We start from the raw sequence: 27,900 nt of genomic DNA, 5'->3' as shown, positions 1-27,900 counted from the left end.
GCCGGAGTCTGGCCATTGCGCTGGGCGGCGAGCGCGTCGTCTTCTACCCTCTCCTCGTCGTGAGCTTCCCGCCGACGTGCGCTCTCTTCTCTGACCCCTCTTCCTCCTCTCTGCTCGGCGGAAGCCATGCTGAGGCTCGTGTCGTCAGCCTCCCGGCCCTCGTCGGCGGGTGTGCTCGCAAAAGTCGCTGCATCACCGTCGTCGACGCGCCCAGGTATGTCGTCCCCGTCTCGTTTGGACTCCAGCGTTTACGTGGGGCCTCTTCGTCGCGTTTTGCAGGCCGCAGGACGTTTGCCTCGACTTCGGCGCGCCAGGCGGACATTACTCTTACTGTCGACGGGAAGGAGGTGACCGTGCCCCAGGGTGAGTTCCCACATATACTCGTCATATGTTCGTTCTCCCTTCTAAACCGCCTTCTAGGCTCTGCTTTGATTCAGGCTTGCGAGGCTGCGGGGCAACAATACCAAGGTATGTGCGCCTGTCATTTCACGCGTCGCCTCGTCACTGACGTCGGGCAAGATTTTGTTACCATGACCGACTGGCTATTGCCGGTAACTGTCGGTAAGTCCGATGGCTGTACGAGGAGGCATATGCTGAAGGCGCATATAGTATGTGTTTGGTTGAGGTAGAACGGTCACCAAAACCCGTCGCGTCATGGTATGTCCTCGCGTCCAACCCAAATTCGTGCCCACCTAAAGGTGTCTTAGCGCCATGCCCGCCATGCCTGGTGCAAAGGTCTGGACAAACAGCCCACTCGTCCACGAGCTCGGTATGTACATCTGTCTTCGAGTCCATACCAGTGCTGACCAACGTATAGTGAGGGCGTCATGGAGTTTCTTCTCTCAAACCATCCACTCGACTGTCCCATTTGGACCAGGGTGGTGAGTGCGACCTTCAAGACCAGTCTATGCGTTATGGCTCCGACCGGAGTCGCTTCCACGAGATTGCCGGCAAGCGTGCTGTGGAGGACAAGGATCTCGGGCCTCTTGTCAAGACGTCGATGAACCGTGTATTCAGTGCACGCGGTGTGTTCGGTTTTCCAACGAGGTCGCCGGTGTGGAGGAGTTGGGCACGACTGGTCGTGGCAACGACATGCAGATTGGAACGTATATCGCGAAGACCATGAACTCGGAGCTCTCTGGCAACGTGGTCGACCTCTGCCCCGTCGGCGCTCTTACGAGCAAGCCGTACGCGTTCCACGCACGTCAGTGGGAACTCAAGTCCACGGACTCTGTCGACGTCATGGATGCCGTGGGCTCGAACATTCGTATCGACTCCCGGGGTGTTGTTGTCATGCGCGTCCAACCCCGCCCCAACGACGATGTCAACGAGGAGTGGATCAATGACAAGACTCGCTATGCGTACGACGGCCTGCGCTTCCAGCGTTTGACTGTTCCCCTGGTCAAGCAAGGTGACCGCTTCGTCACCACGTCGTGGGAGGATGCTCTCGCCACCATCGCCGAGGGCCTTGCGAAGTCCGGCGCGAAGGGCGATGAGATCAAGGCGATTGCTGGCCACTTTGCGGACGCTGAGTCGCTCGTTACCCTCAAGGACCTTGTCAACCGCCTCGGCTCGGATAACACTGCCCTCGACGGCGTCAACGGCCACGCCGCACCCATCCACGCGGTTGACGTCCGCTCCAACTACCTTTTCAACTCAACCATCCCCGGTGTCGAGCAGGCCGACGCCATTCTCCTCGTGGGCACCAACCCCAGGCACGAGGCGGCGGTTCTGAACTCGCGTATCCGCAAGAGCTGGCTGCACACCACGCTTGAGGTGGGCATGATCGGCGAGCGCGTCGACACCACGTACGGCTACGACTACCTTGGCAACGATGCGAAGGCGGTCGCTGACTTCGTCGCTGGCAAGAGCGAGTTTGCGAAGAAGTTCAAGGCTGCCAAGCGGCCGCTCATCATCGTCGGCTCCTCGCTCGTCGAGCATGCGGATGGTGCGGCGGTGTACAACGCGCTCGCCAAGTTTGTTGACGCGAACAAGGATAAGCTCGTCACTCCTGAGTGGAACGGCTTCAGCGTTTTGCAGCGGGTGGGTTACCTCTTCGTGTCGTAATGCGTGAGTCTATGTTGACGAGATCTGCGCAGGCTGCTTCTCGTCCTGCGGCGTACGACATCGGCTTGTCGCCTCGAAGAAGGCTGCGCCACGAAGCCGAAGTTCGTCTACCTCCTTAACGCCGACGAGGTCGACCCCAAGGATATCCTGAGGGGCCTTCGTCGTGTACCAGGCCACCACGGTGACCTCGGTGCTCAGTACGCCGATGTCGTCCTCCCTGGCTCTGCTTACACAGAGAAGGGCACCACGTGGGTGAACACCGAAGGCCGTTCACAACTGGGCCGTGCTGCCGTGCCTCCACCTGGCGCTTCCCGCGAGGACTGGAAGATCATCCGGTGAGTTTGCCCGTGCTCCGAAGCCCTCGTCCCGCGCTTATGTGTTGCCCTTTCGCAGTGCTCTCTCTGAGATCGTCGGCTCGCCGCTGCCCTACGACGATGTCCTCTCGCTCCGGGATCGCATGTGGGAGATCTCCCCCTCACTCGTCCGGTACGACACTACCGAGCCGACCTCTGTCGACGTCGCGCTCGCTGGCCTTAAGGCTCGCTGCGGGCACCGCCGGCGCCAAGGTCACTGGCGAGGTCTTCAAGAAGCCATCGACAACTTCTACCAGACCGACCCCATCTCACGAGCGTAAGTGCTTGTTCGTTGTTAAGCTTTGGAGCTTCGATGCTAACACACTATGTGACAGGTCTGTGACGATGGCTCAGTGCACGCGTGCGTTTGTAAAGGGCGAGGACTACGCATTCTCGGAACTTCCGGGATCGCCTGAGGCCGCGTTTGCATGATGTCTCCGTAGACTAGTTCATATGAAAACACATTTATTGCCTATCACTACTGCCGAGTGCGGAGTGTCTGGAGTTTCACTCTCAGCGCTATCTTCATGTGTCATATCTTGAGGCCATCTCAGGCATTGCTCTGCGCCTGATGATAGATGCACTCTGCTCGATGTACAGTCATGAAATGCTCCCTGGTGGTGCATGGTGTACAGAATAACTGCAAGTAGCCTCTAGCTCGCGCTTTCAGCATCTCTCGCCGTCCGCGCGGCGCTCGCATATGCTCGAATAAGCCCTTCTGCATCCTCGGAGCGCGGCGTGATCCTACAACGGCAGTCTTCAGGGTATCTACTCTCTCATGAGCACGAGAAGAACCGAGGCACATGCGGAAGACACGCACGAGAGCAACCCGTCCGTCTGGCCGCGCTTGACGTCGACCGGCCGTCCGGCGGCGTCGACGGCGGCCCGATGTCGAAGACGTGCATGAACGACGCGAGGTTGATGAAGAGCGCGTCCATCGCATAGTGGCTCCCCGGGCAGGCTCTGCGGGTCGGCGGGTCGTCGACAATGAGGGGCCGCTGAAGCTGAAGCAAGGAGGAAACACGGACCTCCGCCCGAATCCGAACGCGAGGCTCGCGGGGTCGCAGGGGCCGGGGTCGAGCGCGCCGTTGCGGACGAAGCGCGCCGGGTTGAAGACGTCGGGGTCGGGGAACACGGCGGGGTCGTGCATGCATGCCCTGCCGCCGAAGGATCGGCCGTTGAGCGACGCCTGACCCGAAGAGGGGGAGGGGAAGGGGAAGGGACGCACCACACGTTCGCGAGGACGACGGTGCCTTTGGGGATGAAGTGGCCGCGGAAGACGTCGTCCGCGGTCGTGCGGTGCGGCGCGCCGAGCGGGGCGATGTTGTGGTAGCGGAGGCTCTCGAGCACGACGGCTTGGACGTAGACAAGCGCGTCTTTGTCGGCGAAGGAGGGAGGCGGGAGGGGCCGACTACGGCGTCGAGCTCGCCTGGGCGGCGCGGAGCGCGGCGGGGTGCAGGGAGAGGGCGATGAGCCCGCCGAGGAGGGAGCCGAAGGTCTGTGATTGGGAGGTCAATGGGAGATGGGAAGCTGAGCTGGTTTCTCACTGTTTCTGACCCTCCTGGATGGCGTGGAATTGGTGAGACAAGGTGGTAAGCCGTGACTGGAGGCTCACCTTCCAACGCGACAGCTCCGACGTTCTTGATGACCTCTTCTTCGTCTGGCGGTGCTCCGAAGTGTCTGCGCTGGTTGAAAGCAGCGAGCACGACGGAATCGCGGACGGACGGACGATACTGTGCCGGTCACAGCGTTCATGAACAAACGCAGGGCGGAGGAAGACTGGAGCCTCACAGCTCGCTTTCATTCTCGCGAATGGCAGATTTTTAGGCCTGTGCAGCCGTCTGCCACTTTTTGAACAGCGCATTTGATCCCGGGAAGCCATGTAGGAAGGTGGCGGAGGATGGGGAACAACGATACGAGAACTTACCCGGACCAGCCCTGACCAATGCCTTCCATCGACGATTCGACCAGAGCCATGTACGGATCTCCTTCCTCCTGAGCGTCCAGGCCGTATGTAACCTTCATGATGGAGCCGACGACGGTACTGCGATCAACAGTAAGCAGGAGTGTAGCTGGCAGGACAAGAACAAAGGATGCGCTTACTAGCGAATGTGGGCCTTCAGGTTGCCGGGGTTCGTCAAAACTTTGTCGAGGAAGACGTGCGCAGCCGTTTCCTGAACCGAACGGTACTCCAAGCTTGTGTCGCGATCGAAATACGGGGCAAAGCGCGGCGGTGGCGTCTCCACCACGGGCCGTAGGGCATAAACGTCATGTTGATGTTTGCGCCTGATCTGACCTCCATGTAACCGGGTGGATGTAGCGAGGATAGATGACAAGGCCACTCACAGCTCTACCATGACATCCTGAATGCGGTCTGCGGTTGTGGAAGAGCGCTTCTCAAGGAGGTCGGAAATTGCTGTCGTGCTCCCCAAGACAATGAGAGGATGTCCGAGGATTTCGAGGTAGAGCACATCGCCTACAAGGACCACATTGAGGAGAAAACAACGACGCGCTCAAGGTGGATGCGTACCGTGAACCGTGCTGAGGTCTCTGTATGCTATCCAGGGTTTCCTGGCGGGGGCATTGAGGAGATTTCCGACGAGGGGTAACCTTGTGGGGCCGGGAGGGTATGTAAGGCTTCGGAACGCTTTCGCCGCTGTATGATTGCACTGGCAAGGGATGCTAGAATGGTTGCAATTAGAGCGCAGACAAGGATGGTGGAAACCGGAAGCTCCATTGCCGGTCAGCTAAGTGAGAGACAGAAGGGCGTGCCTTGCACACCATCTCGCCTCTCAATTAGATGCACACACCATTCCCGTGCTCTCTCCACCAGCGCTGATGTCGTCAGTAGCCTGGCGTCAAGCCCTAGTGCATGTATTAGAGTCCGAAACTCATCCAGATGTGATATTGGGTGGTCTTCTACACCCCCCCGAGTCGCTTGCGTGTATTACTTGGACTTCTCATGACGGGTATACGGAAGAAGGGTATGTATGCGCGTTCAAAGGATGATATCGAATTGCTGGACGAGTGGAGGAAGTCAAGTGATGTCAGTGCCGCCGCCAAGGCGGCGCAGGCTCCCAGCCCTTTGCACAGACGCCGGCGGTGGCCAGCGGCGGCTTCTCACATTCTCAGTCCCCTCGCCGACAAGCTCCAAGGAGTATCTTTCCATGGAATACGATCATGGTGTTTTTGGCCGCGATAGCTCGATGCGTCGCGTGCTCAACGCTCGAGGATGACTCTGAAACCGGCGCAAGACCTGGGGCCGGCCCGGCCCGACGAGCGCAAGATTTTGCGGTCACGTGTGCTCGCTGACGTGACTGGAACTCGGCGCCCGTTTCCTCCTCTCCACCTCTTAAGCAAGCACACCGGGGCGTACTGCCCCCTCCTGCGGGCCATACCTGTTAAATTGTCGACGAAAGCCCTTGGAGATCGGAGGCAGTCAGCTCAATGGCGACAACGCGACCTTTTACCCACTTTCAAGTCCCTGCAATGTGCATCCCTCCCTGTCCGCGGCGTCTCCGCCACATGGGGTTCTTGTGGTGGGAGCGCGGTTTTAGTGTCGTGGGGACAGGGTTATCAGGAGGCAAATTGAGCACGGGTTAGTGGTTTCCTCGAGTCTCATACTATTTGCAAACATGTCTGGCGTGTTAGTATCCTCGTGTTGACTATGTCCGGCCTCCATTTCTCAGCGAGTGGTTCATCTTCGACTCCGAGCGTTGCGAGACGGGAAGAGAAAGGCTCCCTAATCCTAAGACTCAGTCATCACCAACGTCAAAGTTTGCCATGATCGGTTTCGAAACATCCTCAGCCCGGCGTTCGGCTTCGAGGTCAACCTTCCGACCTGTCCCTCCTGACGCTGTCCTCCGACCATGGAGTGCATTTCCTTGTCGCGAGCGTCGCCGGACTTCAATACCCTTTCGTGTTGTGTTTATTCCTCCTCCGGGTCTAGTGTCTCTCGAGTCGCGCCGCTTCACTGATGGAGCCATGTCGTAAATTTCCTCGCGTTTTCTCGCATTCACCAAGGTGCTAACTCCATTGCTGTAGATACCCGGAAGACTATACTCCTCGGTCCGAGTCTTACGCGGAACTCATCCGAGCTAGGAGACTTCGGTGCTGGGGAACAGCGGGGAAGGCTTTTCTGACCCCACTTCGGATGACAGCAAGTACTGGTCACCTGCAAGGCACTATCGCATTCTGAGGACAGCGCTCACTGAGGTACGTAGTCTCACTACCCGAATTGTTTAGGTAGGTGCCACGAGAAGTGGCGTGCGGGCCAACTCTGGACCTCTGGCCGCCGGGCCTGCTGCAGCTGACAAATATGGCAAGCACCAAACGTTGCGTTTCTCCCACATACGTCAGACACCTTCCGACAACCCATCGCGCGGCTGATTCCAATGCAGCTGGTGCACGCGTTATAAGACAGCCTTGGCCTGACTTCCCTGAACTCCGCGCTCTCGAGTCCATCCGTTCTACCTCTACCCGTGATAGCAAGGAATGGGCCCCGCCACTCCCTCCCTCATCAGTGTGGCTCTTTGGGTTCTGTGCATCTCTTTGGTTGGATATGCGCTATCCACTCTTCGACGGCGTTCTCGGTCTTGTCTTCTTCCGTTCCCGCCTGGTCCCAAAGGGCTCCCTTTGGTCGGGAATGTCCTCGACTTCCCGACGCGCCAGACATGGCACGAGTTTCAGAGGCTAGGCGCGGAATACGGTACGTTGAAACGCCTGTACCTGCCGAGTCATTCAGTCACCTTGGAGTGCGCTGTTGCACAGGAGATGTATTGCATTTTAGGGTCCTAGGAGAGTCCATAATCGTGCTCAACAGCGCAGCCGCGGTCACAGAGCTCTTGGAAAAGAACTCCGCGAACACTGCAGATCGAGCGCGCAGCGTCGACCTGATGGTGGAGCTGTGAGCTGTGCACAAACGACATATCCATACTATGGCTGACATTCATCCTCATCCAGCACAGGAAACACTCACAATTTCGGCTTCATGCCATACGGACAGCGATGGCGAGACCACCGTCGAGTGTTCTGGCAGTACTTTCACCGGGACTCAGTCCGGGCTCATCATTCAACCCAACGCGCCGTCACTCACCTCCTCTTGGACAAGCTCCTCACCTCGCCGTCAGAGTTCAAAACCCACACTCGAAAGTGAGCGAAAATGTGATTGGATAATGATCTCACTCACGCACCCCACCAGGGCGTTCACAGCTTCTGTCCTTCACTTCGTGTACGGCATCGATTATGCTTCTGATGACGCAGGGGACAAGTACGCGGCGGCGATGGAGACCGCACTTGTCTCCGTCGTTGAGGGAATGATTCCTGGCAGGTTCATGGTCCAGTATCTCCCTTTTCTGCGCTATGCACCGTCGTGGCTTCCCGGGATGGGTTGGCAAGAGCTTCTCGCTCAATGGCGTGCGGACAACTACCAAGCGCTGACGATGCCGTACGAGTACTCACGCGCCAATATGGTACGTTGCTTCTATCGCTCGTACTCCATGGTTCTTATTATCTCGTATCTAAAGGATCGCCAAACGGACGTGAAAGAGTCGATGCTTGGACGGCACATCGCCTCTCGCTCGCGCAATGGCGAGATGCCCGCTCGAGACGAGGAGATCCTCAAGGGAACCAGTGCCATCGCGTTTGAAGGTTCGAGCATGTTGTCGCGCCTCTTGGGAATACAGAGCTGATATTACTACAGCGGGCATGGATACTGTGAGTACGACACGTGGCGATCAGTTTCCAATTGACATCACACAGACGTTTTCACGTTGCAAGGGGGCTTCTTGCACTTTCCCTCTCCGGAAGTCGTCAAGAAAGCCCAGGAAGAACTTGACACGGTGGTTGGACCCCATCGCCTCCCGGAGTTCGACGACGAACCCTCACTTCTGTACCTCCGTGCGGTCATCATGGAGCTCCTGCGTTGGCACAACGTCCTATCGATTGGCGTCGCGCATGCCACAACGAACGACGACGTATGGAGAGGCTGGTTCATCCCCGCAGGACGATCATTCAGCCTAACGTTTGGTACGCTTGCGAGGTCATATCACTGGTTGTTCGTGGGTACTCAGTGGCCTCACACAGGGCATGTATGCACGATCCCCAACTGTTTCCTGACCCGCACGAATTCCGTCCAGAACGGTTCATCAAAGACGGTGTCATAGACACGACCGTCCTCGACCCCACGACATTCGTATTCGGTTACGGGAGGAGGTGAGTATTATCCACCGAAGTTGTTTAGTGAGCGTCAATTTCTCCTAGGATCTGCGCCGGACGTCACTTCGCACGCGCCGGTCTCTTCATCACCATTGCGTCCATTCTGCATGTCTTCGACGTTTCTGCTCCGCTAGACGAGCAGGGAAAACCAATTAAGATCGAACCACGATTCACCGACGGCTTGTTCTCGTATGCGCTTTCCACTTCGTACACGTCTCATTGGAACTGAGTCGTGTTTGTTTGCAGGTATCCTGAAGATTGCAGATGCACGATCACTCCTCGATCCTCTGCCCATGCGGCGCTCATACGAACGAACGCCGCGGCTGTACGGGCTGCGAGGGGAATCTGACGACTTCGCCGACACGGCGTGCCATGTATTAGCATACCCTTGAATCGACTGATTGTAGTACAGACAGGTGCCTTGAAACGAATGCGGGGCGAGCACGGCGGCGGCGGCGCCATCACGATATCGCTTCACTGCTACAAGTCTTCGATGTCTCCTCGAGATTTCCCGCTCTAATTTCGCACGAGAAGAACTCCGCGTGGAGCACGGACTTGACAAGGAACGTAATCCGTAGCTCGCACGGACGGGCAGTGAGAGAACGAAGAAGTCGATGACTCGGACGGTATCGGCCTCACTGCGGGGCGTCCGTGAACGTGAGTGCGCTAGCGTTCTTGTCTAGGAATGCGTTGAAGTAACAGCACAAGTGGAGGCTCAATTTCACCCCGTCGATGCTACCTCCGATAGTGGGGGCACTCGGCTGTGAAAAACCTCTTGTCACTCCACCGGGTCCTCGAAGTTCGAACCTATAGGCGAGTGGTTGGATACTTGAGTATGGCGCGGCAGAACCGCGCCATTGTGGTTGCCGAGTGTCCGCGTGCCTCGAGCGTAGCGCCCATTGTGTGTTTAGATGAGTCGAACACTCGCAATCTCAGAAATGCAAAGTTGTGTCTAAGTCGATAGCTTGCGGGCGCTTCAAAAGCTCCGAGGCGTGGGGACTGATCAGACGCCAGCGACGCGCCTCTGGATTAGGCGCCACCTCCGACTTCGCTCGTGTCTAAGTCCCGCTTGCTTGTCGCTGTGCAAATACTTCCATGGACGCGACTTCATGCAGCACAAAGAACTCGGGCTATCGCACAGGGTGTACAAGGTTTCCGCTGACCCCTCATGGCGTCCACACCCTAATTCCCAGCCTCTCCGCACCTTCGGTGACGTATTCTCGCCGACGTCTTACCCACGCGAAGCACGCTTCACCGCCTTGGCAAGTCTTCGCTTTCTTCGACCGGCCAATTCGTACGGCCTCTTCAAAAACGAATCGCTTCAGCTTTCGCCTCTACCACCAATAGTCTCCTTTCGGGGATCCGCGCACTTACCTTGACGACGACCGTCACCTTCGAAGTCCAGAAGAACGGGAGCACGCTGCGGTGCGGTTCAGAGTTCGACTCTCACTCTTCCCGTAGCTAACCCAAATACACAGGGTGAAGGGTAGAGAAACATGAAAATTTGCGCAGTCTCTTGCCTCGCATACATACACTGTCATGCCTCGTTGGAGGTATGGGCATCCACCTCCAGCTCCTCGAACTCCACTCTGGACCTGCCCATGCCCGGTCCCCCTCCGCGTAACTCCATCCTCGCTCGAATTCGGTTTGTACGATGGTTCAGAGGCATGAAGACCGAAGATGCGCTTGCTCACACCATCACCGGACTCGAGATCGCGAAGGACGCGGTGACGGTCGCCAACGGTGTTCCTTATCTAGTAACGATCATCGGCGGGGTGCTGAGCATCGCTAAGAGCGTCGAGGTCCATCTTTTTTATTCCTGCACTGTCTCCGACGTTGACGCTTTCCCACCAGGCTGTCAATGGGACGAAAGACAACTTTGTTCAAGTTGCGAAGCGAGGGGGAGAGCTCGTGGAACATGTTCGGAAGCATATTGGGGAGGACACGACTGCGATAAGTGAGGAGCTTGAACAGAGTCTAAAGCAGCTGGAAGCGTAAGCGTTTTCTGAGTTCTTGTTTATGATCTGACCAGATGATGGTACAGCACCGTTGCGTCTATCAAGGAGAAAGTCCGCACGGCGTTGGAACATCACTTCTTTGTCAGATACCTCCGAAGGGCGTCGATGGACGCGATTGCCACCGAATGCGGGCGCCAGCTTGACGATGCGTGGCGCTCTTTCGATGTACGTGTGCACCTCCGTATCGTCCATTTTATCGCTCACGCACGTCTACAGTCTGCATGCACCATCTCTACCAACAAGGGGGTTGTGAAGATTGATCTACGACTTCGAACAGACCCCAACCGCGATCCAGAAACTAAGGTGCATCTGTTGCGGCGTCGTGCGTTCTCGGATGGTCGCTTACGCGCCTTGCAGATGCGGTTCTTGTATTACGATCAGGTGGTATGGGGCCGCGTCCGCGGAACTTATACGGTAGTGAACGTTTGCGAAGGCGAAGAGTGGGACGGAAAGTTAGACGGAAGAGACGTCATCGTGCGCACCGTCGTCCGTCGCCCTTCTCAGCCAAAAGTGAGTTTGCATGATTCTGATCCCTCGTAAATTGCCTCATGCGTGCTCAACCCGTCAGTTCGATTTCAACTCGCTGGCGCTCTACAATGCGAACGTGTACGTCGTTCTTGTCGCCGCCCCATGCTCGCTTCTGACCCGCATATAATAGACAGGGTCTCCAGCGCGGATTGGCTCAGATCCTGGGGCGATCGCACCCGTCCCTGGACAGCGTCTTTTATGTGGAAGAAGGTACGCATTCGTATTTTCGGTACTCTATCTTCTGGCCTGACCCATATTGATGAGGATATATACCTCTCATGCATGACTTCACTTCCCAAAGCCCGAGGACGTATGTCATGAACTGGCTTAAACATGTTCGTTTTGTCTTCCCAATTGCACCATAGTATCTAATAAGAAGCCAGCTCGTGGATTATCAGGTAGGGATGTGTCCGCAGTATCCGCTCAAGCTGCGCGCGACTAACACGACGTGGCGTAGCTCGCGTTCGCTTTTGCGGCCGCCTCAAAAGACTTCTATATTCATAGCGTACGTGCCATGATCACGCTCACACTAGTATTGACGCTGTCGCACCGTTACTGACGTGTCCGCCCCGCCTAGCTCGTCAAAGGGAGAGCACACACCCATAAGCAATGTTTACCAACCGCGGGTCTCAATGATTTCGGTCGTCTCATCATCCATGCTCCCGATATCGTCAATGCCAACTCTGATTGCTTCCGGCGGTGTTTGAACCGGAGTTATTGCGAAGTAAGTGGCCATCATTATAAGCCCTGAAAGCACATTTGAACGGTGTTTCCTCCCTAGATAAACCAATTTGCCTACAAGACCGATGGTACTGTCTCCCATGTTGTCCCAATGAGCTCTGAGTCGATATTAACATCCACACAGGCGGCGGTTGGGGCATCTCCTTCCCCACTGGCCCTGCCTCTGACTTGCTCGCGGGTCTCCGCGCAGGCGCAAACGTCGCTTCATATGTTGACGCATTCATTCAGTCCCAGCTCGCATGTTTCTGGTCACTTGCGGTACTTCCCGCAACGCTCGATGCGCGTGTCGGGGAGTACGGCCAACTCACCGAACCCTCACCTGGAACCAACGAGGCGAGGAGGTTCATATCGTTGGGCCACATCAACGAGCTGTTAGGAATGGAGGTTCCCGTGCTTACCAGGCGTTGCTACGGGACGCGCGCGGGCACGCATACCCCGTACGAGACGGTCTCGTGGCCGGACGCGGGAGACGGCGCGTTGAGGTACGTGGCCTGACGCATTCAAGCGGTGCGCAGTTGCGCTGACATCACTTCACGCAGTCATGACTGCAGCGCGTTCGCGCAAGGGGAGGACGCGGCCCACAACACGGTATACATCCAGCGCATCCTCGACGTCTCCGCATGCCGCGCGTTCTTCTGGGACTATGCGTCATCGCTGCGCAACAGCACAATGTTCCAATCAACCAGCTTATCATCGGTGAGTGACGAACGTCCTTCTGATGTTCGGGAAATGTTCACCGTCGCGATGACCGGCGTTTTTCAGTGCACCAAGGGTCATATCGCGCGAGACTAGTTCGCAAGTCGGCATCCGCACCACCAACCCCAAGTGAGCGCCTCTCGATAGGAGCTCTCACAGAGCAGTCTAGCTGATGCATTCCACCAGGCTCTTCTCCATCGCCGTTTGTATTCCACCAATCTCCACTCGGGCAGAATGGTGAACCACAGAAGCCGTGGGGGTTCTGGTCGCGCGATCCGTCCCCGACCACCTCGGGCGTGCTCGTGCCGGACGTCGAAGTGGACGGGGTGACGCCCGAGGTCATGTACGCATCATCTGAGCGTGTGCGTGTGGCTTGCTGACGCAGTGAGGTCGGTTCGTGCGTCGCGGCACTTCCCAGGCAACCACTCGAGTACTCAATCCTCCGCCCGTTCGAGGGCTTGGTGGTCGCGGAGCTCAATCGTGCCCGAGGGCTTGGTGAGGCCGACGACGCGGTGCGGTTCAGCGATGTGAGTGATGGAGATAGCGTTAGCTCTGAGGAGTATCACTCTGCTCAGGAGTGAAAAAACCAAGGTGTATGCTCTGTGCATTAGTCTGTATGTAACACACATTGGTTGAATACATCGGCCGTACGTATAGCCGAAAAAGCCAGTACGTACGTGCTGTGACCTCGGTGGTGAGTCGCACAGCGCAGCGGCTGTTGTAATGTCCTTGGTTCACCGTGGCACGTAGCGCCCGCAGTCCCGACGAGGGGGCCAACTGCGACGCTGATGCGCGTCGTGCCTGTGCAATCCAGGGGCACATCACGCAGTATGAGTGAAGAGTCGACTAGCTACACATTTACAACTAGACGCGTGCTGCTCGAGGCGTGTGGAATTCGAGTGGCGCGCCTCGGTGGGGCCCTGCGGGATCCTATGAGCAGCGCATGAAGTCATGGACATCTGGCCTGGAACCTTATTGCTCACATATATCTCACCTTTCAGCGGTAGAGCTCCAGGCTTCCCCAGCTTCACTATCCCTGACTCAGCTCCACATCATGGACTCGAGAGGTAAGAACATCGATGAGGTATCTTCTGAAGCGACAACTTACAAGACCGTGCAACTGCGTACCAGAGAATCGGGAACATGATATTACAGGCACATCCACCTCGGGCTCAGCGGACCCGCACCCACCAAGCTCGCTGGAGATCCTCCCGCATACTTTCCTCCTCCCCCGGTGCAATGACAAAGATGGCAGCAACTTCTCTCCAATCGCCGAGCGCAAAGCCGCGTCTTCTCTCTCGAATCTTGGTCTATTATACCGAGTCGGAACCGATTGCATGGGGACGCACTGAGCTTGGAAATATAACATACGATGTGAGTAGAGTTGACGTGCCTTTCATCCCGTTTTACGACATATGATCGAAACCACCGTTTACCTGGCCGTCGCTCAGGGCTTTATGCGACTCGTTTTCGGCTTCTACCTCGTCCACTCATCAAAAGCACCCCCACGCGGTTGGGCTTTCACAGCGGAACGCAAGGAGCACAACGCGTGGATGGAGAGGCGCGCAGCGTTCCTGAAACATTTCAGCTCATTCGGACGAGTCATGGCCTCTTTCGCTGCGGTCGGCCCCCCGACGGGCGCCGAGGAGAGTGCGCACGGCGAGCGGCTTCGGTTGATGCCGATTGGACATCCTCCTTGACCTCGTACCACCACCATCTCCTCCAGCGCTACCACCACTCCCCACCCTACCCCTGTACGATGTCGCCCTCCTCGAAGAAGGGCAAGAAGAAAGCACCTCCCCCGGCCGACGACATGGCCTGGGAGGCCGAAGGCGACTACCAACGCGCCTCCAACAGGCCCTCACGGCCTCCTCCACCATCCTCGCCGGCGGCAACCCCGACGGCGCCTGGACGACAGCGAAGACGAGCTCTTCACCGTACGCCCCTCCCGCCGCCGCAAGAGCCGGACCCCGGCCCCGCCCCTACTCCTGCTCCTGCCCCCCTCCCCCTGCAGCTCCTGCCACGCCCACGGTGCGAGAGCTCCTCCTCCACCTGTTTGGGGTCGCGCTCCGGCTTGGCCCCATCAACGAGTCCAACTTCGCGGAGGCCTCCAACCTCTTCAACAAGGCGCCCGGCCAGTCCGGCGACGCCCTCGCCCAGTTCTGGGGCCAGAACACCACACAGTGTGTGCTGGCCATGGACTACGCCAACATCACGGCCCACTACCGTGAGCAGGTTGCCCGCGCGGCCGCCCCCCTCCCCCTCCGGCTGCGGCCGACGCCATGGACGTCGCCCCCGTCGAGCTCCCCCCGACTGCGCCCCTCCCCGCCCCTCCCCTCCAGGCGGCGCCTCCGGCCTCCCCCCCGCCTGCCCCCGTCCTCGAGGCTGCCCCCGTGGCCAACCCCGTGCCCCCCGCTCCCACGCCCGCTGTGCCTACTGGCGTCGCGGCCCTTCCAGCCAGGCCCTTCGGGGCCCCGACCCAACCTGCCCCCGGCCCTGCGGCCCCGGCCAGCGTCCCCGCGCCCACATGGGCAACGGTTGCACGCGCCGGCGCCAAGAGGAAGGGGAAGGGGGTGACCGGCGCGGCCCGCAAGGGTTTCGTCGCGCGCCCCGCGGCAGCCGCCGCTCCCACGGCCCCTGCCCCGCCCCCGCCACCGCCCCCGTCGCCCCGGCCAAGGCCGCGCCGACGGCGCTTCAAAACACGTTGGCCGCGCTTCGCCGCCGCCGCCCAGCCGGGTCCGCCCGGCTGGTCTACCTCCACGCCGCCCACGACCTCACCCACGCCCCCGTGTGGTCGAGCGACGCCAAGGCCCTCGAGGTCCTCCGCCGGGCCGTCGATTTCAAAATCGACCGCCTCTCCTCCAACCCCGCGCGCACGCGGTGGACGGTCGTCCCCGCGATCTGCCCCCGTGACGCCCCCATGACGTGGGACGCCCAGGCCTCCGCCCTCGCGGACGCCCTCGGCCGCCTCCTCTGCAACCCCCTGCGCGCCTCCCGGTACGTCAACCGGGTATCGGTGCTCTACCACCATGTCGAGTGCTCCGCACTCGACGACGCCGGCGCCCCCGTCGCCCTCTCCCCCTCGACGTCCTCCGGGACGCTGTGCACCGCTCCGGTGACACCGCATGGTCCGACGGCCGCGCGGCGCTCCCCGACACCACCACCTCCGTCCGCTGGGGCCCCCACGCCGCGGACGCCACCACCGCCACCCTCTTCGTCGACGTCATCGACGATGAGGACTTCAAGACGCTGCGCGCCCTTAACGGGTCGCGGCTTCTGTTCGACATCGGCCCGCGCGCGTGCACCCTCGCGCGCGTGCCCGACCGCCCCCTCCAGTGCTCGAACTGCCAACAGTTCGGGCACGCGGCCGTCCGGTGCCGCGCGGCCCCCGCGTGCGGCTTCTGTGCCGGGTCGCACCACACCCACCACCACGAGGCGCTCGCCAAGCGCCCGGGTCCCACCGTCCATGTGGCGAAGTGCATGGTTTGCGCAGGCGCGCATCCCGCCTACTCCCCCACCTGCCCCCGGCGTCGGCCGAAGAACGACGCGCGGGCGCCCAAACCTCGCACGCCCAAGGAGCGCGCCCCAACGGGCGCGTGACCTGGTCCCAAGCGCGAGCCCCCCGGAACGTGAGATGCAGCCTCCGGCGCCTGATGAGGCCGGTTCTAGTATGAGTAACCCGAGCGGGGTAAGCGTGGCGGCCAAGAAGCGCACGGACATTTTCTCGGTGGACTCTTGTTTCGGACAAACGCGCGCTCGCCACAGGGGGTGCCAGGCGCCCGCGGCCTGATGACGTCGAAGTTCCGCATCTGCCTTCGGGCGCGGTCCCGTGCCCACGCGGGCGTCAAACGAACGCGGGATACTGACCTAGCGCTGGGTCTCCGTCGCTACGGTACTTACGTAGCCACTATGTGAACCGGCGGGATGGCCTGAAAATAATAATAATAATAATAATGATGCCGATTGGATGGAAACAGCTGGTTACGGAGGACGTGGTGGACATTCACATCGTGTACACGGTTCCAGATGGGTTCAAGGAACTTCTGAAATGAATCAAGGTTGTCGGTGAAGACCAGTCTTCAGAAGGTCATAGCGGCTGGTCAAGGTTTCCGCCAGTGTGTCTGGCGCTTTTGCTGTCACTCTGTGCTCGACGTCGTAACACCCTCGTTGTCGCCTCCGCGGCCTCCCTCGCCGTCGCCGCCACTCCCGCCATCCTTTTCACCATTACTTCCACTCCTTTCACCCCTGCCGTTGCTAGTACTCATGCACCATTGATGGTGGTTTACTGTTACCTGCTCTATATGCCAAGCCTGAGGCCTAATTGCTCGGGCATCGTCAGTCCAACGCTCTCCGCAGTCGATGTTACGTGGACCGTGCGTGTTATGTACCAGTTATGTATGCATTTCAGTGTAGCTTTCGCAGTACGTTTTCATCAATACAACTTTTCCTATATGCTCCTCAGCGCTCGTTACTTGCTAGTTTACTCTCGGGGGTTTGAAGGGCCACAGACTGAGACTGATATATACTTATTCATGCGCAAAGTTGTGCACTTAATGGTGAGCTTGTTAATAAGCGTCTAAATTTCGTCGAGTCCCGCGCACAAGATTTCACGGTCACGTGGGATCGCTGACGCGACGCGACCGCGGGTGTGCCTGGAACTTTACACCCGTTTGCGTTCACGACCTCCTCCGGAGTCCTCCTCTCCACATGTTCTTTCGGCTTCCTCTATTTCACCATCACCTCCAACTTGCAGCTTTTATCCGCCTCCTTTCGCCTCTGGACCATCGTCCTGTATGTGGGCTCGCTTCGTCTCCAATACGGTCCCTATCCTTGTTTCGGACGCCTTGCCTGCTACCAACGCAGCCCACGACATTCCCCTAGGCGTTATCTTCAAGCCTTTCAGCCGCGGCAAATATAGAGCAACGAGGCGGTTTCTATAACGCCGTCGGGAAGGAGCAGCCACACAAGAACAACCTGGCCGATCTACCGACGAAGGAAACGTGGACACTACGGGTTCTGGGAGGGGGCTCAATGCGGCAACGACAGGGTGTGATGGGGCTTGGGCACTGGTGTGTTGTATAGTCATCATCTGTGTGCAATACGCTAATTCCCCTATTGCATCTGCCTAATCTGCTACACAGTGCTTACTGCGCGGGCGTACGGCGCCCCCTTCGCGGGCTGCCCCTCCCGCCCACTTTTCAAGTTCTCGCCTCCTTCTCCAGTAAGTTCTCGTTCTCGCCCCCATCACCATCTTCCGTCAGTCTCTGTTTTCGTTAATTCCTGATGCGGGACCGTCTTCTGCGAGTTAGGGCTTGTCATACATCAGCCGGCTGTCTCGCGCTCAAAGCTCATCTCCGCAAGTAGGATAATCGGGAGCAAAAACAAGGACGGTTCAGTAATCTCCTCGAGCCTCACAGCATTTTGCGAACGAGTTCGGTCACAGGGCTAAGGGGCCCGGGTGTCTGGCGTGTTTGTATGCCCATGTGGACTACGTTCGGCTTCCATTGCTCGACAGGGAGCGCGGGCTCCGGGCGGTTCATCAACACAGACGTCGACTGTCGACACCGACCGTCGCGATATGCGGAAGTGCACGGCTCACTAGGTCGAGAACTCAGTCGTCATCAGCGTCCAAGATCGCCATGTGGTACGCAACGACGCGGGAGCGCGAACCTCGGCATCAAAACGTCCTTAGCCTTGGTCTCGTCCCCAGCCCGGAGTTCGGCTTCGAGGTCAACCTTACTTTGAGTTCGAGGGTCCGCCTGTCTCTTCCGACGCTGTCCTGGTCGGCGACCATGGAATGCGTATCCCCATCGCGAGTGTCGGCTTCGGTGTGCGCAAGCCCCCTTTCATCGTCGTATGCTGGCGTCATCGTCAACCCTCGACTGCCGCACCGTCGCCTTTTCACCCCCGGCTTTGGCCTCCTCGTTCAATGTGCGACTGTGTTGTTGCGCTTGAGAGCTAGGTGAGTACGTATGCCATTGTAGGCGTTGCCATTGCTGATGGCGGCGTGGTTCAGGATGTACATATCTTCAACCGTTTGGGTGCCCTAACATCCTCAGTCTGTCAAAAATGAGAAGTATTCTTCCTGCGCTATCCCGGCGCCTTCGCTGCTTGCGTTCGCTCCACCACTCCATCCTCGTGCACTACAACGGACCCCAGAAGCCGTTGGATAGACTGGTCGCGCGATCTGTTTCCGCCGCGCCTAGTGCGCTCGCGGCGTACATTCATCACGGCTTATCGCCGCGTTCGATCACGCGCGAGGGCTTGGTTAGGTCGGTATTGCGGAACGTTTCGACTAGGAATCCTTGGTGCCGACTTTCCGCACCGGATACCCACTGGCTTTACAGCGACATTGCATGACATCAACTTGGCTGCACCACAGTCCGCTGCACCATAGCGCGAAGGGTAAATCTGAGACCCGGCAACAGGATACCTAGATGCCACGGCCAACCTTTTATCAAAGCGACCATGGCAGGTGTCTCGCTTCTCTGCCATTCGCTGACATATGTTACGTCGTCTGCTCCGGAGTCCATTCAATGCTGCATTCACGTGGACGGAGACCGACGCAGTGGGTACGCATATATTATCTCTGCATCAGTCTCACAGGATGTTCTTCCCTCCGTGCACTCGTCCAGCGTCGCCAGCCAGCCATGATCGACAAAGGCATCTCCCTCCTCAGCATTTCGGGCGCGGTGCTGTGCGTTGTCGGAGTAGGCTATGCGTCTCTCTCCTTGCGATGGCGTGCCCGCTCCCACGGCCTTCCTTTTCCTCCCGGCCCCAAAGGGCTCCCATTGATAGGGAACATATTCAACTTTCCGACGACATGGGCATGGGTCGAGTTCCAGAGGCTGGGTGCAGAGTACGGTGCGTCGTCAATCGACCACCGAGTGTAATAGTACCAACATCTGTCCCCGATCCGCGTCGCAGGGGACGTCCTATACTTCCGGGTCTTGGGACAGTCTATCCTGGTGCTCAACAACGCAACCGCAATCGCAGAATACCTCGATAAGAACACCGTGAATACATCGGACCGCGCACGGAGCATTACCTTGATGGTAGAGCTGTGCGCGTCTCATCCTGAGTTGGGCGCTCTCGTTCGTAACTGAAACGCCCCGCTACACAGCACGGGAAACACCCATAATGTCGGCCTCATGCCGTATGGCCAACGATGGAGAGATCACCGCCGGGTTCTCTGGCAGTACTTTCGCAGTGATGCCGCTCGCGCGCAACAACCTACCCAACGCGCGGTCGCGCACATCTTCCTGGAGAAGCTTCTTACCTCACCCTCGAAGCTCGAAAAACACATCAGATAGTAGGTGGCAGAGTCTCAGTGTGAATGATATCGCTGACGTCAGATCTCTTCAGTGCCTTCGCTGGATCGGCACTTCATGTGACCTACGGTATCGACTACACATCCGACGTCGGCGACAAATACTCTGAGGCAATGAGTACCGCGATCGTCTCTGTCTCGGAGGGCCTGGTGCCCGGCCGGTTCATGGTTCAGTACTTTCCATTCCTCCGTTATGTACCGTCATGGTTCCCGGGCGGTGGGTTTCAAAAACAGTTCGCCCAATGGCGCGGGGACAACCACAAGGCCATCACGATGCCGTACGAGTATGCGTGCGTTGAGATGGTGCGTCTTTTTGGTCAACTCGTACTATTGTTTCGAGACAGAGACTGACTGTTGCGATCAAGCATTGTGACAAGGACGTGCAAGATTCCATGGTCGGACAGCATATCGCACATCTCATCCGAACTGGGGGAGTCTCGCCGCAGGATGAGGAACTGCTCAAGAACGCGAGTGCTATCGCGTTTGAAGGTGGGCGTCACATGTCCCGTAATATCAGCATACGCATGTAGCTCATCGCGACGAATTTCTGTTTCAGCGGGTGCAGACACTGTGAGTACAGCCCTACCTTCGTTCGCGGTGTCGTTCCTCACTACTACACAGACCCTGTCCACCGTAAAAGGCGCTTTATTGGCGCTTTCTCTCCACCCGGAAGTCATCAAGAGAGCACAAGAAGAACTAGATACCGTAGTGGGACCGAATCGCCTCCCGGATTTCGACGACGAGCCTTCTCTCTTGTACGTCAAGGCGGTCATCATGGAGGTAGCGCGCTGGTACAACGTGCTCCCCCTCGGCGCTGCTCATGGTACGATCGACGACGACGAGTGGCGTGGCTGGTTCATCCCCGGAGGCACACTCATCCTGCCTAACGTCTGGTACGCCTCCTGCATCTCAATGTTCTTTTCACTTGTCCGGGAGCTGATCGAGATACTTGCAGGGCTTGTATGCACGACCCGCAGATGTTCCCCGAGCCCTTGGAGTTCCGCCCAGAACGATTCATCAAAGGTGATGCCATCGACACGACCCTCGTCGACCCGACGGTGTTCATGTTTGGGTATGGAAGGAGGTATGTAGGATCCCTCTGAGCTGCCTGAAATCGCTTCGTCCTGACATCGTCCAGGGTCTGTGTCGGGAGGCACTTTGCACGCGCAGGACTCTTCATCACTCTCGCGTCTCTCCTCCATGTCTTCGACTTGTCGGCGCCGCTTGACGAACGCGGCGAGCCTATCAAGATCGAGCCGCGCTTCACTGACGGAGCCCTGTCGTAAATTTCTTTTCGTCCTCCCGCATTTACCAAGGTGCTAACTCCCGGGCTGTAGATACCCGGAGGACTATAGGTGCACGATCACCCCTCGGTCCGAGTCTTACGCGGAGCTCGTTCGAGCGCACGCTGCGGCGGCGCGCGCTCCCCGAAGCAGTTGACGACTTTGCCCTCGAATTACGTGAGCTTCAATTCCATATCTTGTTGTCTGTATTGCAATCTGCTTCTGCGGTTCTGTGAGGTCCTTACGTAATAGTCGGATGCAGAGGGGCTAGCCTGCCAGGTTGCGGGGCGGTATGTCGGTGCGTGTCGCCTAACACAAGTGCACAGTCTGGGCACCCTTCTCGCTACAGTCAAACCCTCATAGCGCATACCTATCATAGTGCATACCCCCACATAGTGCATACCTTTGGCCTCTTCCCGAGTTGGTATAGGGGCATAACGCATACCCCCCGCATACCGCATACTGCATACCTCGGCCGGGGGGTCCATAACGCATACCTGCCATATATAATCAGCATTAGCGCCTCGCATGTATGCCTTGCATGCCGCCCAAATGTGGGATAACCTTCCCATGTGCCCTTCTAGCAGCCTGGAATAGCCACACGAACCATCGGGACTGACCGGGGCTCACGCACGACTTGATCACACCCCGGCCACCTTTGCCTGCCTCCGCAATGTATCCCTCTCGCCTTCCTCTAATCTGGTCTTAAGTGCTGTCCTCGAGAAGCAGGTGAAAGAGCGCCGAACGGCCCTTCAAGCTTCTCTTCAAGGTGGGAAAAACATCTCGCAGTCACTGATTACTTTACTCGTATTTAGTCTATGTAGGGGGGGCGAGGTCAGATAACAAACGGGAGGAATGTGCGCGCGAGAATGCGCGTGTGAGGATCAATGCGCGCGCCAGCCGCCAAAGGCGCGCTGCAGAAGGGCGTCAATGGGTCTCCCACGATGAGCGCTTCTCTCATACTGCATACCCCACATAACGCATACCTCGGGGCCTTCCGAGGGGTATGCACTATGAGGGGTTTGACTGTAGTACGCAGTGAGAATGGGACGATGTACCCCTGCTCAGACCACGGGACGTGCATACTGCATGGCGCGTCATTGCTGAGCAATGAGGCGGCGGTGCGTTGGATTTCCCGGTGACGGTTCTTCCATGTACACATCGGGAAAGGTCTCCTCTCGAGCTTCTTCCGTGACGTCCGGAGCGAGGACAACTGTATGCCCTCTTCAACCCTATCATCGGGCTCCACCTTGCAACTTGTGCGTGTTCTACATGATTTTTATAGAGCTTCACAGTAATTGTGCGCTTCCTGGCCCTCACGAGACCGTCAATTTTACCGCCAATCGTGCCGACTCGCAGGGCTCGGAGCCGACGGTCGCACAGCGGCACGAGATTGACGGGTGTATTCACAGGATGCAGCATATGCACACACTTGATTCCCACTTCCCCTCACTTCTCTCAGTGCGCCCATCTATCGTCTTTCTACAGCGCCATCATCAATCAATGATCCAGAGCAGCATCTCCCTCCTCAACGTCTCGGGCGCCGCTCTGTGTATTGCTGTTGTGGCAGGCTGCGCGTCCTTAGCGCTGCAATGGCGCGCTCGCTCTCGCGGACTTCTTTTACCTCCCGGCCCTCTGGGGCTTCCGTTACTGGGGAATGTGTTCAACTTCCCGACGGCTTTTTCGTGGATCAAATTCCAGGAGCTGAGCGCGGAGTACGGTATGTACTACTATACCTTCAGTTCTCGGGCGTCGACGCGGTTCCTAATTATCAATCACTCATCTCTTGCACAGGAGACGTACAGTACTTCCGAGTGCTAGGGCAGTCCATTGTCGTGCTCAACAGTGCGACTGCTATCTCCGAGTACCTCGATAAGAACTCCGCAAACACCTCGGATCGCGCGCAGAGCTTCGTTCTGATGGTGGAGCTGTACGTTCTAAGTGCATGCTTTCTTTGATCCTTCTCTCCGCTGAGACACTCCGTTAATCAGCACCGGAAACGGTCACAACCTCGGCTTCATGCGGTACGGCCAGCGATGGAGGGACCACCGCCGGGTGCTCTGGCAGTACTTCCGCGGCGACGCTGCTCGCGCGCAACAACCCACCCAACGCGCGGTCGCGCATATCTTCCTGGAGAAGCTTCTTACCTCACCCTCGAAGCTCGAAAAACACATCAGATAGTAGGTGGATGAGTCTCAGTGTGAATGATCTCGCTGATGTCAGATCTCTTCAGTGCCTTCGCTGGGTCGATACTTCATGTAACCTACGGTATCGACTATACATCCGACGCCGGCGACAAGTACTCTGAGGCAATGAGTACCGCGATCGTCTCTGCCACAGAGGGCCTGGTTCCCGGCCGGTTCATGGTTCAATATTCCAATTCCTCCGTATGTGCCGTCATGGTTCCCGGGCGCGGGCTTTCAAAAGCTTCTCGCCCAATGGCGTGAGGACAACCGCAAAGCCATTGAGATGCCGTATGAGTATGCGCAAGCTGAAATGGTACGCCTTCCTGTCAGCCATTCTTATACTTTGAATGAGATGCTGACTACTGTTCGGCGTGGGCCAGCATCGTCAGAGGAGTGTGCAAGAGTCCATGGTCGGACAACATATCGCTCAACTTGACCGGGCTGGGGGTATCTCTCATGACGACGAAGAGGTGCTCAAGCACGCAAGGCCCTTGCATTCGAAGGTGAGCATGATGTTCCACGCGTCTCAACGATGATCACGAAGCTTAATCAGTTGGTTAATGCTCCAGCGGGTGCCGATACTGTGAGTACAGCCTGTATGTGTTCGTGACGATGTTTCTAAATGGTTCGCAGACGCTTTCTATGCTGAAAGGTGCTTTCCTAGCACTATCCCTTCACCCAGAAGTCGTAAGAAAGCCAGGAAGAGCTCGACACGGTGGTCGGAACCAGTCGCCTTCCGGATTTCGACGACGAAGCCTCTCTCTTGTACGTCAAGGCTATCATCATGGAGATCATGCGCTGGTACAATGTCGCCCCCTTTGGTATACCTCATGGTACGATGAAGGATGACGTGTGGGGCGACTGGTTTATCCCGGGAGGAACACTCGTCCTGCCCAATATTTGGTACTTCTTGTGCTTCTTGGACTCTTTTTTTCGCTACAAACTGACGGGGTAAACTCGTAGGGCATGTATGCACGATCCACATATGTTCCCAGCCCCTCGAATTCCGGCCTGAGCGCTTCATTAAAGACGGCGAGATAGATACGACTCTCGTCGACCCCACCGTGTTCATTTTCGGTTTTGGGAGGAGGTATGAGTTCTTTTTTGTGCGAGCTTCAAGCTCGATACCTACTATCACTCTTTCCAGGATATGCCCCGGACGTCATTTCGCTCGCTCAGCAATTTTCATCACCGTTGCTTCTCTTCTTCACGGCTTCGACCTTTCAGCCCCTCTGGACGATCGGGGTGAGCCTATCAAGATCCAGCCGCGCTTCACCGATGGCTTACTGTCGTACGTTTCCCTCTCACTGCGTTCTCGTACGCAACGACCGGTTGACACTGGGACGCCAGGTACCCGGAGGACTACCGGTGCACGATCACCCCTCGATCCGATTCGCACGCAGAGCTCATTCGCGCGAACGCCGCTGCAGCGCGGGCCGCACTCGAGGCGGTTGAAAACCCGACATCGCGTCATGTACATTAGCACGGCTTCCAGTGACTTCACGCGTTCGCCGTTTTTGCTCCCCGAGACGTGTATCCCATTGCCATGGACAGGCGTACAGCGGCGAGCGCGAGCGCGCAGCGCGGGGGCCGTCGATCGCCGAGTGGACGGAGGAGTGGGGGGTTGGGAGCGACAGAGGGAGAGACCAACATGCGTTTGTCGGTTTTCCGATACAGTGATTGCGGTGGTGGGCGCAAAGGCGGAAGAGGGGGAAGGCGAGGATGACGACGAGCTCGGATACTAGATCACTATGTATGATCTCGCCGACAAACCTGCCGGCTTGCGCGGGCGACATATGTGTGCTCCAGCGGAGCTACACCGTGTGGGAATGGAGAGTAGCGACGGTGGTCCGAGCGCTGTGCATGTGCGCGCGAGCCCGCTGGGACGACGTCCACGCCGGTGAAGCCTTGAAAGTTGGGGGAGCCCAGCGTTGTCAACGCCTGTGACGTCAGCGGCGCCTGTGATCCCGGAGTCCGCCGTGTTCCGGAGACGCCGACGCCAGCGGTCTGGTTGGACTGTGAACATGCAGATTAAACGTCGCTTGCTTTCCTCGAAGCCGACGAGTGCCTACTTCTCTAAACCTCGGTGAGGTCTGGCGACTCCCTCGAATGTATTGGAACTGACAACATGGTAGGAAACACCCTGTCGCTCTCACGGAGTCCAGCATGGCATCAGCAGACCTGCCACACCTCGGAGTAAACGCGGCATGTCTGCACGTTATATAGCCTCTGTCAATCGGGTTCTCAGAAGACTTTGATTCTGCACCAACCACGGCGTCGCAGCTCAGAATGAGCCAGCCCGGTATCTCCCTGCTTAACTGGTCGGGCGCGGTTCTGTGCATCGCTGGTGTGAGTTATGCTATCTCTGCGGCGCGATGGTACTCTCGCTCCCGCGGCCTTCCGCTTCCGCCTGGACCGAAGGGACTTCCCATACTGGGCAACGTGTTCGATCTCCCAATGAGCTGGCCGTGGATAGCCTATCAACAGCTGGGCTTGGTGCACGGTAAGTCTTCCTCCGAGACGCGGCGAGAGCACATCACTCATGGTCTTTTGTGCTCCCCAGGGGATGTAATACACTTTCGAGCGCTCGGTCAATCTGTTATCGTGCTCAACAGCGCAGCCGCAATCTCAGAATACCTCGACAAACACACTGCGAACACGGCAGACCGCGCACAGAGCCTGATGGTCGAGCTGTACGCGCTTCCTGATCAGATAATGCTCGCTGTAACAGCCGGACTGATGCCTTGTCCAGCACGGGAAACGGCCACAACCTCGGACTGATGCGGTACGGCCAGCGATGGCGTGACCATCGCCGAGTCTTCTGGCAGTATTTCCACCGAGACGCCGCCAGGTCGTATCAACAGACTCAACGCGCGGTCGCCCATATATTCTTGGAGAAGCTGCTCGCTTCGCCGTTGCTTCTCGAGCAGCACATTCGATAGTAAGAGCATCTATGTAGGGACATGCGATTCCGCTGACGTGATATCCCCCAGTGCCTTCGCAGGATCAGTCATTCACGTCGCGTACGGCATCGACTATACATCCGACGCCAGCGACAAGTACTCGGACGCAATGCGGACTGCCATAGTCTCGATCGTCGACGGCCTGGTCCCCGGGAAATTCATGGTTCAATACTTCCCTTTCCTTCGCCACCTGCCGTCATGGCTTCCAGGAACAGGATGGCAGAGGCAGCTCGCTCAGTGGCGCGAAGAAAACCACAGCGCTATAACCATGCCGTACGAGTATGCACGCAACGAAATGGTGCGTCTTCTCGTATCGATATTGTGCTTCAGGCGAGGCTCACTATCGTGTGCCCATGAAGAACCATCGGAAGGATGTGAATGAGTCCATGGTTGGACGACACATCAATTCCCTCACGCGTGCGGGCGATGTCTCCGCGCAGGACGAAGAGATACTAAAGAATACAAGTGCACTCGCGTTTGAAGCGGGCGCGGACACTGTGAGTTTTATCCGGGATCTCTTTGCGCTCTGCTTAACACCGCACAGACCTTCTCTCACTGCATGGCGGCTTTCTCGCGCTTTCGCTGTATCCGGAGGTCGTCAAGAAAGCACAAGAAGAACTCGACGTCGTAGTAGGGCCCCACCGACTGCCCGCCTTCGACGACGAACCCTCTCTGGTGTACGTCAAGGCGGTCATCATGGAGATCATGCGTTGGCACAACGTCCTCCCACTGGGCGTGGCGCACGGAACGACGAACGACGACACCTGGCGAGGCTGGTTCATCCCAGCCGGAACCCTCATTCAGCCGAACGTCTGGTGCGCGATCCACTTCGCCTCGAAGCTCGCTCATGTGTACTGACCTCGAGCAGGGCATGCATGAACGATCCCCAGATGTTTCCCAACCCGCGCGAGTTCTGCCCGGAACGCTTCATCAAGGACGGCGCTATAGACACGCCCTCGTCGACCCCTTGGTGTTCGTCTTCGGGTACGGAAGGAGGTAAGTCGCGATTGTTTCCACTCCCCTTTATACACCTTTAAGAAACGGCCGGCCTTTATCAGAGTTTGGCGGGGAGACACTTCGCCGCGCAGGCCTCTTCATCAACATCGCCTCCGTGCTCCACGTCTTCGACATCTCCGGCCCGCTAGATGCGAATGGGAAGCGGTGAGACAGAGCCGCGCTTTACCGGGGGCGTCTTGTCGTGAGTTTTATCCTTCTATTCGCTGACCGAACGCACCTGAACCTGTGGCTCCAGGTACCCAGAGGAATACAGCTGCACCATCACTCCTCGGTCCGAATCGTTCGCAGAGCTGATTCGCACGAACGCCGCTGCAGCACGTGCTGGCCGGGTCGGTGAGGACAGGTGTTTTCCCCTAGTAGTGGTAGAACGAGTACTTCCTATCCTGTGCCAACCCGACCTTCATGGGCCTCAAGAAGTCGCAGACGCCGCCGCCGGCTTCGCCGCGGGTCCGGCACGTCCGACGCCAGAGTTCGTTGGGGCGAACCCCGGTGCGAGAAGCTC

The 27,900-nt window shown here is 57.9% G+C and overlaps 8 protein-coding genes across 8 annotated transcripts; 6 read left to right on the top strand and 2 right to left on the bottom strand.

Annotated features, from left to right (window-relative positions):
* Positions 1 to 126: 126 nt before the first annotated feature.
* BXZ73DRAFT_102264 (NADH-ubiquinone oxidoreductase) lies at positions 127 to 2,852 on the top strand (the record flags this gene model as incomplete). Its single annotated transcript, XM_048015170.1, has 11 exons — positions 127 to 214; positions 280 to 363; positions 421 to 468; positions 520 to 561; positions 630 to 657; positions 708 to 769; positions 822 to 988; positions 1,048 to 2,063; positions 2,100 to 2,402; positions 2,461 to 2,697; positions 2,756 to 2,852. The coding sequence occupies 11 exons, from the start codon at positions 127 to 129 to the stop codon at positions 2,850 to 2,852; spliced, it is 2,172 nt and encodes a 723-aa protein (XP_047877097.1).
* Positions 2,853 to 3,073: 221 nt separating this feature from the next.
* BXZ73DRAFT_102263 (cytochrome P450) lies at positions 3,074 to 5,384 on the bottom strand (the record flags this gene model as incomplete). Its single annotated transcript, XM_048015169.1, has 10 exons — positions 3,074 to 3,164; positions 3,279 to 3,383; positions 3,449 to 3,577; positions 3,649 to 3,918; positions 3,968 to 3,981; positions 4,036 to 4,153; positions 4,348 to 4,464; positions 4,524 to 4,706; positions 4,767 to 4,896; positions 5,378 to 5,384. The coding sequence occupies 10 exons, from the start codon at positions 5,382 to 5,384 to the stop codon at positions 3,074 to 3,076; spliced, it is 1,164 nt and encodes a 387-aa protein (XP_047877096.1).
* Positions 5,385 to 6,914: 1,530 nt separating this feature from the next.
* BXZ73DRAFT_48299 (cytochrome P450) lies at positions 6,915 to 8,985 on the top strand (the record flags this gene model as incomplete). The annotated part of the gene is made up of 10 exons (XM_048020025.1): positions 6,915 to 7,102; positions 7,165 to 7,326; positions 7,383 to 7,571; positions 7,621 to 7,891; positions 7,946 to 8,069; positions 8,122 to 8,148; positions 8,181 to 8,442; positions 8,505 to 8,633; positions 8,682 to 8,825; positions 8,883 to 8,985. The coding sequence occupies 10 exons, from the start codon at positions 6,915 to 6,917 to the stop codon at positions 8,983 to 8,985; spliced, it is 1,599 nt and encodes a 532-aa protein (XP_047877095.1).
* A 1,252-nt stretch (positions 8,986 to 10,237) lies between these two features.
* BXZ73DRAFT_78245 (uncharacterized protein) lies at positions 10,238 to 13,971 on the top strand (the record flags this gene model as incomplete). Its single annotated transcript, XM_048022836.1, has 17 exons — positions 10,238 to 10,438; positions 10,491 to 10,630; positions 10,681 to 10,819; positions 10,871 to 10,957; positions 11,012 to 11,164; positions 11,223 to 11,260; positions 11,317 to 11,392; positions 11,640 to 11,687; positions 11,760 to 11,906; positions 11,964 to 11,991; positions 12,048 to 12,405; positions 12,463 to 12,619; positions 12,853 to 12,962; positions 13,038 to 13,146; positions 13,277 to 13,292; positions 13,621 to 13,686; positions 13,775 to 13,971. The coding sequence occupies 17 exons, from the start codon at positions 10,238 to 10,240 to the stop codon at positions 13,969 to 13,971; spliced, it is 2,070 nt and encodes a 689-aa protein (XP_047877094.1).
* A 580-nt stretch (positions 13,972 to 14,551) lies between these two features.
* Positions 14,552 to 16,884, bottom strand: BXZ73DRAFT_78244 (uncharacterized protein; the record flags this gene model as incomplete). The annotated part of the gene is made up of 5 exons (XM_048022835.1): positions 14,552 to 14,820; positions 14,846 to 15,640; positions 15,667 to 16,486; positions 16,520 to 16,548; positions 16,782 to 16,884. The coding sequence occupies 5 exons, from the start codon at positions 16,882 to 16,884 to the stop codon at positions 14,552 to 14,554; spliced, it is 2,016 nt and encodes a 671-aa protein (XP_047877093.1).
* A 2,385-nt stretch (positions 16,885 to 19,269) lies between these two features.
* Positions 19,270 to 21,235, top strand: BXZ73DRAFT_102260 (O-methylsterigmatocystin oxidoreductase; the record flags this gene model as incomplete). The annotated part of the gene is made up of 9 exons (XM_048015168.1): positions 19,270 to 19,483; positions 19,547 to 19,682; positions 19,743 to 19,931; positions 19,985 to 20,252; positions 20,315 to 20,438; positions 20,506 to 20,519; positions 20,571 to 20,842; positions 20,905 to 21,033; positions 21,088 to 21,235. 9 exons carry the CDS (start codon positions 19,270 to 19,272, stop codon positions 21,233 to 21,235), a joined length of 1,494 nt encoding a protein of 497 aa, XP_047877092.1.
* A 1,500-nt stretch (positions 21,236 to 22,735) lies between these two features.
* On the top strand, positions 22,736 to 25,098 carry BXZ73DRAFT_78242 (O-methylsterigmatocystin oxidoreductase; the record flags this gene model as incomplete). The annotated part of the gene is made up of 12 exons (XM_048022834.1): positions 22,736 to 22,952; positions 23,027 to 23,162; positions 23,224 to 23,412; positions 23,466 to 23,619; positions 23,660 to 23,731; positions 23,799 to 23,921; positions 23,972 to 24,001; positions 24,194 to 24,251; positions 24,382 to 24,508; positions 24,566 to 24,709; positions 24,769 to 24,892; positions 24,973 to 25,098. The coding sequence occupies 12 exons, from the start codon at positions 22,736 to 22,738 to the stop codon at positions 25,096 to 25,098; spliced, it is 1,500 nt and encodes a 499-aa protein (XP_047877091.1).
* Positions 25,099 to 25,707: 609 nt separating this feature from the next.
* On the top strand, positions 25,708 to 27,546 carry BXZ73DRAFT_102258 (cytochrome P450; the record flags this gene model as incomplete). The annotated part of the gene is made up of 8 exons (XM_048015167.1): positions 25,708 to 25,921; positions 25,982 to 26,111; positions 26,171 to 26,359; positions 26,412 to 26,679; positions 26,741 to 26,846; positions 26,926 to 27,196; positions 27,250 to 27,377; positions 27,440 to 27,546. The coding sequence occupies 8 exons, from the start codon at positions 25,708 to 25,710 to the stop codon at positions 27,544 to 27,546; spliced, it is 1,413 nt and encodes a 470-aa protein (XP_047877090.1).
* Positions 27,547 to 27,900: the final 354 nt, after the last annotated feature.

This window comes from Epithele typhae (genome assembly GCF_022376455.1).
Source record: "Epithele typhae strain CBS 203.58 chromosome Unknown BXZ73scaffold_30, whole genome shotgun sequence".
In the NCBI taxonomy this organism is placed as follows: Eukaryota; Fungi; Basidiomycota; class Agaricomycetes; order Polyporales; family Epitheliaceae; genus Epithele; species Epithele typhae.
Note: the sequence above shows the minus strand (reverse complement) of the source record. Positions and strands in the feature narration are given on the sequence as shown.